Source organism: Macaca fascicularis, chromosome 16 (genome assembly GCF_037993035.2).
Source record: "Macaca fascicularis isolate 582-1 chromosome 16, T2T-MFA8v1.1".
In the NCBI taxonomy this organism is placed as follows: Eukaryota; Metazoa; Chordata; class Mammalia; order Primates; family Cercopithecidae; genus Macaca; species Macaca fascicularis.
Window position 1 is genome coordinate 47,077,653 of NC_088390.1, and position 13,770 is coordinate 47,091,422.

The following is a 13,770-nucleotide window of genomic DNA, read 5'->3' on the forward strand; positions in this document are numbered from 1 at the left end:
TTGGGATTGCAGGAGTGGGCCACTGCACCCGGCCTGGAGTATTTTCCTGTGAGCTTAAATGCCACAAATACTGTTTTCAAATAAGTGAATGAAATAACTAACAATCAGCATGAGGAGTTACAGATTATCTCAAAATGATTTAATATTAACAAATTCAGGGAGTTCAAAATGACATTAAAATTATTAAACCACTATGATTTGCTTTCAATTAATACATATTGAGCATCCATTATTTAGCAACTTAACACAAACTCAATATTTCATGTATGATTTTTGTGTGAAACTGTCCCCTTTGCTTATTTTTGTGCTGACTGTAACTTTGTCATTACTAGTGAGGAAACAACCTAGGGGAGAAAAAACAGGTTTTAGGCTCTCAGAGGCTCTTTGGGGGTTCAAATGAGACTCATGTCTTCTAAAAACAAGACACTTTCCATCTCAAAAACTATAGACACTGCTTCACTATCTAAAATTCAGGGTTAAAAAACTACTATTACCTTGATTTTTTTGGTCAGGAAGAGGATGTGCCCTAGGTGCTCATAGTTTTGGGGATTTTTTTTTGTTTTTGAGACAGAGTCTCGCTCTGTCGCACAGGCTCGCATGCAGTGGCACAATCTCGGCTCAATGCAACCTCCAGCTCCTGGGTTCAAGCAATTCTTGTGCCTTGGCCTCCTGAGTTTCTTTTATTTTGTTTTTTTAAATTCATGGTATTACAACTTCCTCAGGCCTGTTCCAAACACTAAACCCTTTTAATTTTGGTTCTTTCAAATTACAAAAATTTTCTTTCATTGAAAAGAGTTTCCATTCCAATTATTTTGGTTTCTAAAATTCTTTTTTTTTTTTTTTTTTTTTTTGAGACAGAGTCTCGCTCTGTCGCCCAGGCTGGAGTGCAGTGGCCGGATCTCAGCTCACTGCGAGCTCCGCCTCCCGGGTTTACGCCATTCTCCTGCCTCAGCCTCCCAAGTAGCTGGGACTACAGGCGCCCGCCACCTCGCCCGGCTAGTTTTTTGTATTTTTAGTAGAGACGGGGTTTCACCATGTTAGCCAGGATGGTCTCGATCTCCTGACCTTGTGATCCGCCCGTCTCGGCCTCCCAAAGTGCTGGGATTACAGGCTTGAGCCACCGCGCCCGGCCGGTTTCTAAAATTCTTAAATTTGTAACCTATTCTGTCACACACACACCACTTTTACTTAATTCTGGGATTTACTTCTAATTTTTTTTTTTTTTTTTCTTTGGGACAGGGTCTCACTCTGTCTGCCAGGTTTGAGTGCAGTGGCACGATTTCAGCCTACTGCAGCCTCGACTTCCCAGGCTCAGGTGATCCATCCACCTCAGCTTCCCAAGTATATGGGACTGCAGGCACATGCCACCACACCCAGCTAAATTTTGTACTTTTTGTAGAGATAGGGTTTGGCCATGCTGTCCAGGCTAGTCTCAAATGCCTGGGTTGAAGCAATCCACCTACCTCGTGAGCCACTGCACCCAGCCTAAATTCAAAATCTTAAAAAAAAATATTACTCCTTCCACATTGCTGATTCATTCCACAGAGTAGGAATTCCAGTTCTGCTCTTAACTGATTTCAAAACCAATTGTTTCAGTATGTTTTATGTTATTACATCCCATTATCTCCATAGGTCTTTCTGTTCCTTTTACATTAACTTTTGCTGCATGCCACAGATGATGTCAACAATTTTGTAAAGTTTTCTTCTGATTCCATCTGAAAAAAATTTCTAGTATTTCTTCAGATCTCTCTCTAGCTCTGTAGTTTTCCCAATTATCATATATTTTAAAAATTCCTGAGCAGCTACTGTGTGCCCGACACTACACTAATGCACAGAGAGTTCTACAGCAAATGAGAAACTCCCTTCCACTTAGTATATGTAACAGCTACACAGCAATCACAACAATGCCATGAAGTTACAGGGATGTATGCCTAGCACAGATACATGTAGGGGTATATGCAGTGTCTCAGAAGAAATGGAAACAATCTAAAACAGGACACACAATATAAGGGAGGGCAGGGCTACAGAGTTTGGGAGTGGACACAGAATTAAAAATACCATATAGGCCCAAATAAGGTACTTATTTTCCCAGTTAATCATCCCAACACCCCAAAAAGCTGTCAGAAGATGTGAAGAAAATGGAACTCTCATATATTGCTAGTGGGCATGTCAAATGGTGCCACCACTGTGGAAAACAGTTTCGTGGTCTCTCAAAAAGTTGAAAGAGAGAAATTACCATATGACCCAGCAATTCCACTTCTAAGTATATATCTAGAAGAAATGAAAACAGGCATTCAAAAAAAAACTTGTATATGAATGTTTGCAACAGCACTAGTCACAACAGCCAAAAGGTAGAAAGAACTCAAATGTCCACCAACTGATGAAAGGACAAATAAAATGTTGATATATTCATTCAGTGAAGTATTATTCAGCCATAAAGGAATGAAGTCTGATATATGCTATAACATGGAAGAATCTCCAAGATTATGCTTAGTGAAAGAAGGTAGAAACAAATGGTCACTTATTGTATAATTCCATTTATGCGAAATATCCAGAATAGGTAAATCCATAGAGACAAAAAGCAAATTAGCAGTTGCCAGGGGATGGGAGGAGGGAGATGGCAGAGAGACTGCTTCACGTGTATGGGGTTTCCTTTTTGGGAGATGAAAATGTCTTGGAACTAGATACAGGTGTTGGCTGCACGACACTGTGAATACACTAAATACCACTAAATTGTTCACTTTAAAATGGTTAATTTTGTTATTTGAAAAAGTTTTGATCCCTTTACATTATAAACTCTTAGGGATTAGATATATTTAATGTACAATTCAACTAGTCATTTCACTTACTTTACAGACATTTAAAATCAGGCCACGCACAGTGGCTCCCGCCTGTAATCCCAGCACTTTGGGAGGCCAAGGCGGGCAGATTGCTTGGGCTCAGGAGTTCGAGACCAGCCTGGGTGACATGGCCAAACCCCGTTTCTACAAAAAATACAAAAATTGGCTGGGTGTGGCGGCACATGCCTGTAGTCCCAGCTACTTGGGAGGCTGAGGTGAGATGAGAGGATGGCTGGAACCTGGGAAGTCGAGGCTGTGGTGAGCCATGATCTCGCCACTGTACTCCACCCTTCGTGACAGAGCAAGACCCTGTCTCAAAAAAACAAAACAACACACACCAAACAAAATTATATTTAAACTCTTCATATGCATTTTTGACATCAGCATTAGAAAGTCATCTCCATTTCACAATGCTTTTCAAAAATCCATTAGAGTGCAATCATATTGATGCAATTTTATAACATCAAATCTATCTGCATATTAGGAGAGTTGTTTTTCCCTTATCTTTCTATGTAAATTATGATCTCTAGGTTGGGTGCAGTGGCTCATGCCTGTAATCCTAGCACTCTGGGAGGGCGAGGCAGGCAGATCACAAGGTCAGGAGTTCGAGACCAGCCTGGACAACATGGTGAAATCCCGTCTCCACTAAAATTACAAAAATTAGCCAGGCATGGTGGTGGGCACCTGTAATCCCAGCTACTCGGGAGGCTGAGGCAGGAGAATCGCTTGAACCTGGGAGGTGGAGGTTGCAGTGAGCCGAGATCACACCACTGCACTCCAACCTGGGTGACAGAGCAAGACTCCATCTCAAAAAAAAAAAAAAAAAAAAAAATCATCTCTAGAAATATGCCCGAATGGACTGCTTTTCAAGGGATATTTAAATCATCTGCTTATAACATCCAACAGTTCCAACTGTGAGGTCATACACAGGAGAATTGTAGATGTGTAAAATTTGTCTCTCACTAATCCAGTTGATTTCAAGCCTACAGCAGCCTTTGCCAAACAGCATTCGGGTGCTCACAATAGAAGCAACTGTGACAGGACATAATACTATGGAGATTCAGTAAGGCTTTTCATAAGGAGACTCTTTCCTGAGGGTATTTGTGGTTAAAAAAAAAAAAAAAAGAAACCTGCCTTAGATTTTCATAGTTCAATATGACCAAATATAGAGTATTGCAGAGACTGGAGAAAGAGATGAGTTTTTGTAAACCACGTTCTCTCTACTCGTCTTTTCCCCCTTATTATTCATCTTTAAATAATGAGATCTATCCAAAGTCAGCTGTTTGCCAAGCACAGCATATATACTGATAGTCTTTAGCTTCAGTCTGTCCACTCTGGTGGTTTTTTTAAGCCATCTTTCTCAGATGAGCAGCTAATCAGAAATAAATGCAAGTTGGCCAGGGGCGGTGGCTCACGCCTGTAATCCCAGCACTTTGGGAGGCTGAGGTGGGTAGATTATTTGAGGTCAGGAGTTTGAGACCAGCCTGGCCAACATGGTGAAACCCCATCTCTACTAAAAATACAAAAAAAATTCACCAGGCATGGTGGCGGGCACGTGTAGTCCCGGCTACTCAGGAGACTGAGGCAAGAGAATTGCTTGAACCTGGGAGGCGGAAGTTGCAGTGAGTCAAGATGGCACCACTGCACTCCAGCCTGGATGACAGAGTCAACTCCCAATCCAATTCCCGTTTTTTCATCTTCTATGACTCCCAGTTTCAACCCAGGGTCACGAAAAACTAAACCCTGAGACCCCGCAGTGTGCATCACTGAGGAACTCCAGAAATCGATGGATGCAGAAAATGAGAAATTAGAGAGTCTGGTGTAACTTGAAGATCTTGGCTTCAATAACTGGGTGGATGGTAGTTTTTCGCCTTTAGTATGGCACATATATTCAACTCAAGTGGACAAAGGGAAACTCTTCCAGGGTGGAGGGGAAGAACTAATATTTGAGTGTCTGTAAAGGGTTAAGGGCTAAATATTATACTATAAAGACACATACTGTAGTCTAACTTTAAAATTAACCGGAAATATTGTTTTAATAAATGAGGAAGTTGAGACAAGCTGAAAACCTGACAGAATCAAATAGGTAAGCCCAGATTAAACATCTGAGACATTTTCCAGAATAGCACACTGCAGAGTTTAAATTTTTTAACATAACAAAATACGGCTTTAATGGATCTGGTTCCTGTTGTTTCAGAAATAATCTTTAAAACTGTTTTACTTCAGAACTTAAAATCCTTATTTACTTAAGGATTATGAACAAGAAGTATTAACAGTACTGGCAGTCTGCCTCCAAAGCACAACCCTACAAGTCTGTAACCATTTTCCCTTCTACCATGATGCTACTCAAAATGAACAAATATATTCCATTGTCACCTTCCTTTCCTATCCCCTTCATGCACAATTGCCTTCCTTGAGTTCAAGCTTCTATTTTTTGGTATAAACACAAAAACATGAATTTACAGTAAAACAGAAAGCAGAAGCTTCCTCCTTTCACAAGTGGCTTCAGACTGGAACACATTCATTCTTTTCCGTAAGAAAAAGTCTACAGGGAAGTGTGACAAGTTCAGTCTTCTGAGAGGGATGTAGACAATCCTGGTTACAAGTTAACCGGATCCCAATCATCCTGCACAATTTTCCAATAGGAAATAGGATAAAGTCTTTAAAAAATATATACCTAATCATTCAAGGCATAAAGTCAGATGTTAGTTTGCTGTCTCCTACTTTTCTCATAATATAAAAAATATTTCCCGAAAAACAAACAACAGTACTACTAGAATCAAAGACCATCACAGCATAGATACAAACAATTGTGGTATATTTTGCAGTTCAAATGATACAGACCATTTACCAAATGAGGCAATGAGCCAAATGAAAGAACAAGTATTAAAAATCTGACTGCTCACTAGCTGTGTGATTCTAAAAGTTACCTGCTATGAACTTCAGTTGCCCAATCTCTACAATAAGGCTAATCCGACCTAAGCACAAGGGTTCCCTTGATAATTAAATGAGATAATAAACATAAATATTTAATACAGTTCTTGGCACATAACAGATGCTCAAACAGCTATAATGGCCAATGTATTTTGATTTTATGGAATAGATATCAGGACAATTAAGATTTGAAGAGTTATTGCCTCAAAAATAGGACAAGGCTTGGTGTCTCACACTTGTAATTCCAGCACTTTGGGAGGCTGATGCAGCAGACTGCTTGAGCCCAGGATTTTGAGACCATCCTGGGAAACATGGCAAAACCCCAACTCTACAAAAAAATACAAAAATTAGCTGGGTTTGGTGGTGCACGCCTGTAGTCCCAGCTATTTGGGGAGTGCTGAGGTGGGAGGATCACCTAAGCCCAGGGAGGTCAAGGCTGCAGTGGGCCTTGATCATGCCACTGCACTCCAGCCTGGGTAACAGAGTGAGACCCTGTCTCAAAAAAAAAAAAAAAAAAAAAAAAAAAAAAAAAAGATAGGACAAAATATCTTAAATTATATCTTAATTTAAGGAGATAATACAAAAGAAGAGACTCACAAAAGTCTGACAGATGGGTTTTGCATAATACATTTAGGTCCAAGCTTACAGCCATCTCCTGAGTTAAGAGCATTAGCCACGGGCACTTGACCAAGAAGCGAAGACAAGACACCCAGAGCTGTAAACTTTGCTGTAGCTCAGAAGACAGGTTTATTTCATGAAGTAGTTTTCGTATGGCATATACGTACATGAACTAAAGCGGCAGCCTCATTCTAATATACAGGAGTAAAACATCAGCTATGAATCTACTGCTTATCTAAGTGAGAAGATTCACTTCAACACTACCACCCTAAAAAAGGACACATACAATAACTCTAACAAAGGCCTGACCGGCACTCCATATGGGTATTTTATCCGATATGATTCATTAAGATTTTTTTTCAAATATGTCTGATCAAGGAACCCTAATTTAAAATGTACCAGTGGCACACAATGAGACTCATGGGACATAATAAAAGGTTTATTTAAAAGTTTTTTGGGGGCAGTTTCAGAGTGTAATCAACTTTGTATCATATCAATTATTTGTATTAAATTGTGCACAATATCAAATGTTCAAATACATAAAAGATCCACAATCAAGTAGACAACATCGATGGTTGGAATGACAAGTGAACAGCCTTTGCCAACTCATCAATGGAAGCATGAATACAAGGTGTAGTACATCCTGTTTACCACCTTGTCCCTAAGGTCTAACATAGTTCCTAATCTGCAGTAAGTACTCAAATATTAGGTAAATGAACTAACCCCAAATACTTATACACCATAAAATGCTGGATCTGCAAATGAATATTGTGTCATTGGTTGAGATATCTGAATAAAATGTACTGGACAAAAATTATTTAGTCAATAATTAATGCTCCTAAAGTGCTACATAAAGTACTTTCACATACATGATCTCAGATCCTCATAATAACTTTGTGAGATAGTATGCCCATTTCCCAGAGAAAAAGAAGCAAGAGGTTAGACCTAACCTGTGTTGTCCAATATGGTAACCACAAGTCACAACCCACATACGATAATGAGCACTTGAAATGTGATTACCATAATTTTAAAGTAACTAAAATTAAATAATAACCAGTAAGTGATTCAATTACTGGAAAACTTAAATATGTTTGGGATCACTGAAGTATTGCATATCTGCTTTTCTTTTTCTTCACTTTTGTTTATTTAATATAGAGATGAGGTCTTACTCTGTTATCTAGGCTGGTCTCGAATTCCTGGGCTCAAGCAGTGCTCCTACCTTGGCTCACAAAGTGCTAAGTTTACAGGCATGAGCCACTACCCCCAGCCCCAAATCTGTCTTTCTAACTGTAAATTTTATGAACTCTATATGGACCAGGATTTCCAATGAAAACAGGGTCTGAATTGATATGTGATCTAAGTATAAAACATATATAGCCAGGCGTAGTGGCTCACGCCTGTAATCCTAATACTTTGGGAGGCTGACAGGCAGATCACAAGGTCAAGAGATTGAGACCATCCTGACCAACATGGTGAAACCCCATTTCTACTAAAAATACCAAAAAAAAAAAAAAAAAATAGCTGGGTGTGGTGGCACGCATCTGTAGTCCCAGCTACTTGGGAGGCTGAGGCAGGAGACTGAACCCGGTTGGGGGAGGTTGCAGTAAGCCAAGATCTGCCACTGCACTCCAGCCTGGCGACAGAGCGAGACTTTGTCTCAAAAAAAGAAAAAAAAAACACACACTAGATTTAGAAAATTTAGTATGAAAAAGAATGTAAGGTATCTCATTAGTAAAATTTATACTGATTACATATTGAAATAATATTTTGCATAGCCCAAGTTAAATAAAATATATTAAATTTAATTTTATCTAGGCAGGGCATGGTGACTCATGCCTGTAATCCCAGCACTTTGGGAGGCCAAGGCGAGGGGATCACTTCAGCCCAAGAATTTGAGACCAGCCTGAGCAATACAGCGAGACTGTCTCTACCAAAAAAAACCCAAAATTAATTAATTTCATCTGTTTTTTCACTTTTAACATGGCTGCTAGAATACTTAAAATTACTTATGTGAAGTCAGGAGCAGCAGCTCATGCCTGTAATCCCGGCACTTTGGGAGGCCGAGGTGGGCAGATCATTTGAGGTCAGGAGTTGACGACCAGTCTGGCCAACATGGTAAAACCCCACCTCTACTAAAAATACAAAAATTAGCCAGGCGTGGTGGCAGGCACTTATAATCCCAGTTACTCAGGAGGCTGAGGCAGGAGAAGAATCACTTGAACCTGGCAGGTGGAGGTTGCAGTGAGCCGAGATTGTACCACTGCACTCCAGTCTAGGTGACAGAGTGAGACTCTGTCTCAAAAAAAAAAAAAAAAGTATGTAGCTCACATTATTTTTCTGTTGGACAGCATTAGTTTCAACAACCCCTAAAGCCCTGTTCTGTCTACTATACCACATTGTTAATCTATAAACAAGTAGAGAGAACTCACCTCTCTGGGCCTAAGTCCAACAGAAAAAAAGCACTCTAGGATACTGTATAACTTCTCTTTCTAAGGCCAAATATTTTGTGTCAGAAGACTCAGGTACACATCCCATTCGGACAGCATTCCCACTACTTTGAGTCTCACTTTTTAGAAAGGTGTCTAGGGGGACTGAGTGAAGATCTGAAAGTACCTAGCCAAATTTACAGCACATAATAAGGTCTCAAGAAGTCTGCTGCTAGTCATCGTTCATCACCACCACTTTCCAAGACAGTATTCAGTTAAAACTTTTGAACGAGCATTTTAATTTTAGCTAAAGAAATATTCTAAATACATAAACATAAGTGGTGAAATAAATCTTCAAACTTACAAAACACATCAGCATGGCCTATAATTGTGCAGTCCAATGAGAGTCAGCTGTCGCTTGTGGCTATTTATATTTAAATTAATTAAAAAGAAATTGAAGCAAAAATTTAGTTCCTCAGTCATCAGCCACATTTCAAGTGCTCAATATCCCTATGTAGCTAGCAGACAGTTCCATCATTGAAGAAAGTTCTACTGGACAATAACTCAAAGAGAAAAAGCCACAACAGTTAACAATGACAGGAAAAACATCTTGTTAAATATAATTTGAATAACATACAGAGTTAAACAAATGTATGGAAAAAACAAGTCTGCAAAGAAGCTGAGGACTCGATATAAATGGAACCTTTTACAAGCAAGGTACAAATTCCAATTACGCTAAGAAACAATTGTCCAAGAGCAACTACCAAGGTTCCAGAAATGTGAATTTTCCTAAATACTCAAATGAAAAGGACTGTGTTCTACACACACACCATTCTGTGTCTTATTTCCTAATCAGAGTGAAAGCACTTTCACTAAAATTAACCACACACTGAGTAAACTGACCATCAAGAAAATTCTGAAGAATATGATACATTTTAGACTTAGAAGCTATTCCCATGAGACTGCAGCATAATTTCAGGAAGTTTACCTCTTCCAGCGAGTACAACTAAGCATGTAGTAAATCCCAGTACTTAGCATTGATTTCTATTTGCAACCCAAACTAACTATAGCAAGAATCCCTAACATTTGACTCAACAACACATTCCATGCCTGCATTTATGCATCAATGGGGAAAGAACAGGGTAGGGAGATTTTTAATTGAAGACCCAAAGAATCTAGGAATACACTGGTATGTGTCAAGCGGTCTAAAGATACTTAATGTGCCAAAAAATTGAGAATCACAGGCAATATTTTATATATGTAGCCTAGGATTTTTATAGAATCTGCAATTCCAACAATATCTTGCTCAAATAGGCACTCATTTATTAACCGCTATCAGTCTAAACAGTCTAGGAAAAAAATCTTCATTTATTGACATTCATTTGCTGTAGGTGCATGCCTTGATGACAACAGATCCTTCAGTTGGATAATGCAGTTAAAGGGTATAAAAATAAGTTCATTTACAGTTTTACAAGCTAACTATACTCATACTTAAGTTCCTCATTTCTTGTTTCCAGTTTTTAATCCTACGTGTTTCAGAAAATTTTCTGCTACTTAGCAAACTGGTAGAAGCTCAGAAGTCAGAGACCTAAGACGCCAATTAAAATAATCCTTATTAGTTGGGCTCAGTGGTTCACACCTATTATCCCAGCACTTTGGGAGGCCAAGGCAAAGGATTGCTTGAGCCCAGGAATTCGAGACTAGCCTGGGCAACATAGTGAAGCCCCATCTCTACAAAAAATACAAAAATTAGCCAGGTGTGGTGGCTCATGGCCGTAGTCCCAACTACTCAGGATGCTGAGGTGGGAGGATGGCTTGAGCCCAGTAGGTCAAGGCTGCAGTGACCTGTGACAGTGCCACTGACCTCCAGCAAAAACCCTGTCTCTTCAAAAAACAAAAACCTTATTAATTTTTCAAAAGGTAGGAGATAATGAAGTCAGGAGATATATTATCATGGAAGAGGCTGTAGTTATTTGCGCTCTGCAATTAATCAGCTGGAGCACACAGTCATATTAGCTAAGCAAGCTTAACTTTAGGCATGACATAGCAATCCAAAACACAGAGGGCTGAATTTTCAATTTGCAAATCTGCTTTATATTCAAAATCTTCAAATTATTTGAGAAGAAAATGGCTTCATTCAAGTATCTGCTGAAACTGAGCCAGTTACAAAACAGACATGTATTAAATTTGTCTTCAATAAGTGACAAGGTTGGGTTCCAATCTCTGGCATCATTTAACAATTCTTGTCTCCTCTTTAAAAGAAATGAAAAGCTATTACTCGAACCACCACAAGATTTAGTAGTGAGCTATACATCTGCCATGGAAAATAAACAGCAGCTGTACTTGATTCTTTGTGTGGTTTATAAACATTTGTCTGCAGAAAGATATTTCAGATGCAGCTTAGTATGAAAACAAGCCCGCGTTTTCCCCTCACACTTAAGAACAGCACTTTCTCAACTCTCCACATTCATTTGCCACCCCACTTTAACAAAAATAACTAAAGCAATTAAACTTGGATTGATTAAAAAAAAATCCACTTTGTTATTTAACGTTTTTAACCTTCTGTAAAAGTGTTTTTATTATTGGCATAAATATATTTATATATATATGCCAAGATATGCCAAGGTATATTCCATTACTTCAGATGAGTTATTTGAAAATTATAGATGACTGAAGAAAGTGCATTATTTGACTCATTTTATGGGTAAAGATTTATTATTCTTTACATTTCAAGCCTTAAAGGAAAATAAGTCCTTGCTAGTGCAAACATGGTAATACCTGCAAAGAAATATGAAATTATGTTACTTATAGCCTGAATATTAAAACCTTTTATTAACAAAACTCTTTTATGTATGTTATACCAATGGGGGAATGTAAATAAAAATGGTCTTCAATGGTAAAGTGTCTAATAAGTCACTGATATTAGTGTCATGTCAAACCACTGCATTCTCTGTCATTATGGAATTAGCCCTTCAGACGATAGAGCTGAGGCAGGTTTCTTTAAGGGGATATTTGGGAAGAAAGCAAATTAATAGGAATAAATTGTTTCAGCTACAGTAAAAATCAGGATTGGTGACACAGGAAAATCAAAAGCTCTGAAGAGGTTTAATTCAGTGAAGCCTTCCAATGGTCACCTGCCTAGGCCAGCGATTGGCATGCTGCCAGATGAGACAACAATATGTTGCCTCCAGGATAAGGAACCATGGGAAAGAACTCTAGAACTTACTAAAGGGAAGCCAGTTACAGACCAAATAGCCCCGCAGGTCTCAGAGCAGCTGTGCTCTGTCCCCAGGGCTCTGTTCAATTCCATGCGATCCTGAGGAAGATATTCAAAACTACCTGCTACTACTCGAGAAGACTAGAAGATAACCTCTGTATCACTCTTTCCTACCTTCTAGAACCAAAGAGGGGTTAAGAGCCACAACATCCCCAAAGAAATAAAAAAAGTGGGAAGGGGAGGCGAGTTTCCTTAGGGAGCTCGACCCCACACACTCTGAGATTGACATCGTTCTGAGAAATGCGTTCTCCCATTCTACCCTCGTTTCGTTCTTTCAGTGACCTTCTGTCCCTACTGCCTCAAGGAAGGCAAGAGACAAGCCACCGCCTCACCACCACCCCCAACCCCCACCACCGGAGAAGGTGCCTTTCTCAGTTGAGAGCCGCAGAGGGAGGAAAAAAAAAAGGTTGCTCCTCCCCAACCCACCCGCCCCACAACTCCTGGGTGCAGACACGAAGAGGGAAAGAGGAGAGCAATGGAAGGTGACAGCCCCGCACTGGCCCAGGGGATAAGAATCCTTGCTCTGGTAGAAACAAGAGAGAATCCCCCCTCCCACTCCCCTACCCAAATGAATGAACTGAACAAAATGGGGAGGAGAGAGTTTGTACGCGCAGTTCTGGCCATCCAGGAAGCAAGATCGAGAGGCCTTTGGATCCAGGCCTGGTCTTTGCAGCCCTTTGCACCCCAACTCCTGTCCTTTCATCCAAGCCCCACATCATTTAACAGTTTAAGCTTTCTAAGATAGTGCCCCCTCCTCCACCTACCCCAAAGACCGACAACCCCCCCACCCCTCCAGCTCCGATCCTGCTCGGGGCCCAGACTCCAGCTTCTTCCACTATTCCTACCACCTTCTCCACAGCCCTCACCAGCCCGGGCCCGGCCGCACCTGGAGATGCTCCTGAAAACGAATTGGCAGAATCTGGGCCATGGCGCTGTCGGGGGGAATGGTCTCCTCCTGTCACTGGGGCTGCGGGGCAGTGGCTGCCCGGGCTCTCCGAGGGAGAGGAGGAGAAGGGGAGGGGGGAGGCTGGGCTCAGCAGGATCCTCTCCGGGGACGCAGGAAACTGGCACGCAGACGAAAGAGCTCGGGTCGGGGGCGGAGGCTCCACGGGCCAGGAGAGCCGCAATGGCGGAACCGGGCGCAGCGCAGACTCCGGAAACGGCTGAGCCCAGCGGAAGGATCCCGGCGACAGAACTCCGCCCAGTCGCCTCACCCCCTCCGCCTTATGTACCCCTCCACGGAGCGGTGCGTGCGGCGGGTGCAGGAATTCCGGGCGCTGTGCGCCCGGAGCCTCTCTTCTGACGCCACACGGGGGGCAACAGAGGAACCGGAGGGACTACTTTTTTAGACTCATCACTTTCGCCAATCTTCTTTTTCTACCCCCACTTTTTTTTTTTTTTTTTTTTGCATTTTGCCACATCATGCGACTCGGAGCGACCGACGTCACTTCCGTGGGTGCTTTAGGTCCCACCCACGTACTTCCAGGTGCACGTGATACTGATGGGGAAGGGTCGGCTGATTGCTGCCAGAATGGAGAGCGCGTTTTAAGGAAATGCGGCGTCTCCTGGGAGTGAAGTGGCTGTTGGGCCACCTTGAGGCATGACGGGTGCCGCTTCCTTCCCCTGCGACCCCTGCCTGTTTGGACTGAGCCCCTTACAGGAGGACGTGGCGGGG

At 41.2% G+C, this 13,770-nt stretch overlaps 1 protein-coding gene across 2 annotated transcripts in view; it reads right to left on the reverse strand.

Moving 5' to 3' along the window:
• The window catches only part of CLTC (clathrin heavy chain), a 74,987-nt gene extending 61,727 nt beyond the window's left edge, over positions 1 to 13,260 (reverse strand). For both annotated transcript variants that reach the window (XM_005583872.4, XM_005583871.4), the window contains exon 1: positions 12,982 to 13,260. In XM_005583872.4, coding sequence (XP_005583929.1) covers positions 12,982 to 13,023 — 42 coding nt within the window. In that variant the 5' untranslated portion in view covers positions 13,024 to 13,260. The remainder of the gene's footprint in view (positions 1 to 12,981) is intronic.
• Positions 13,261 to 13,770: the final 510 nt, after the last annotated feature.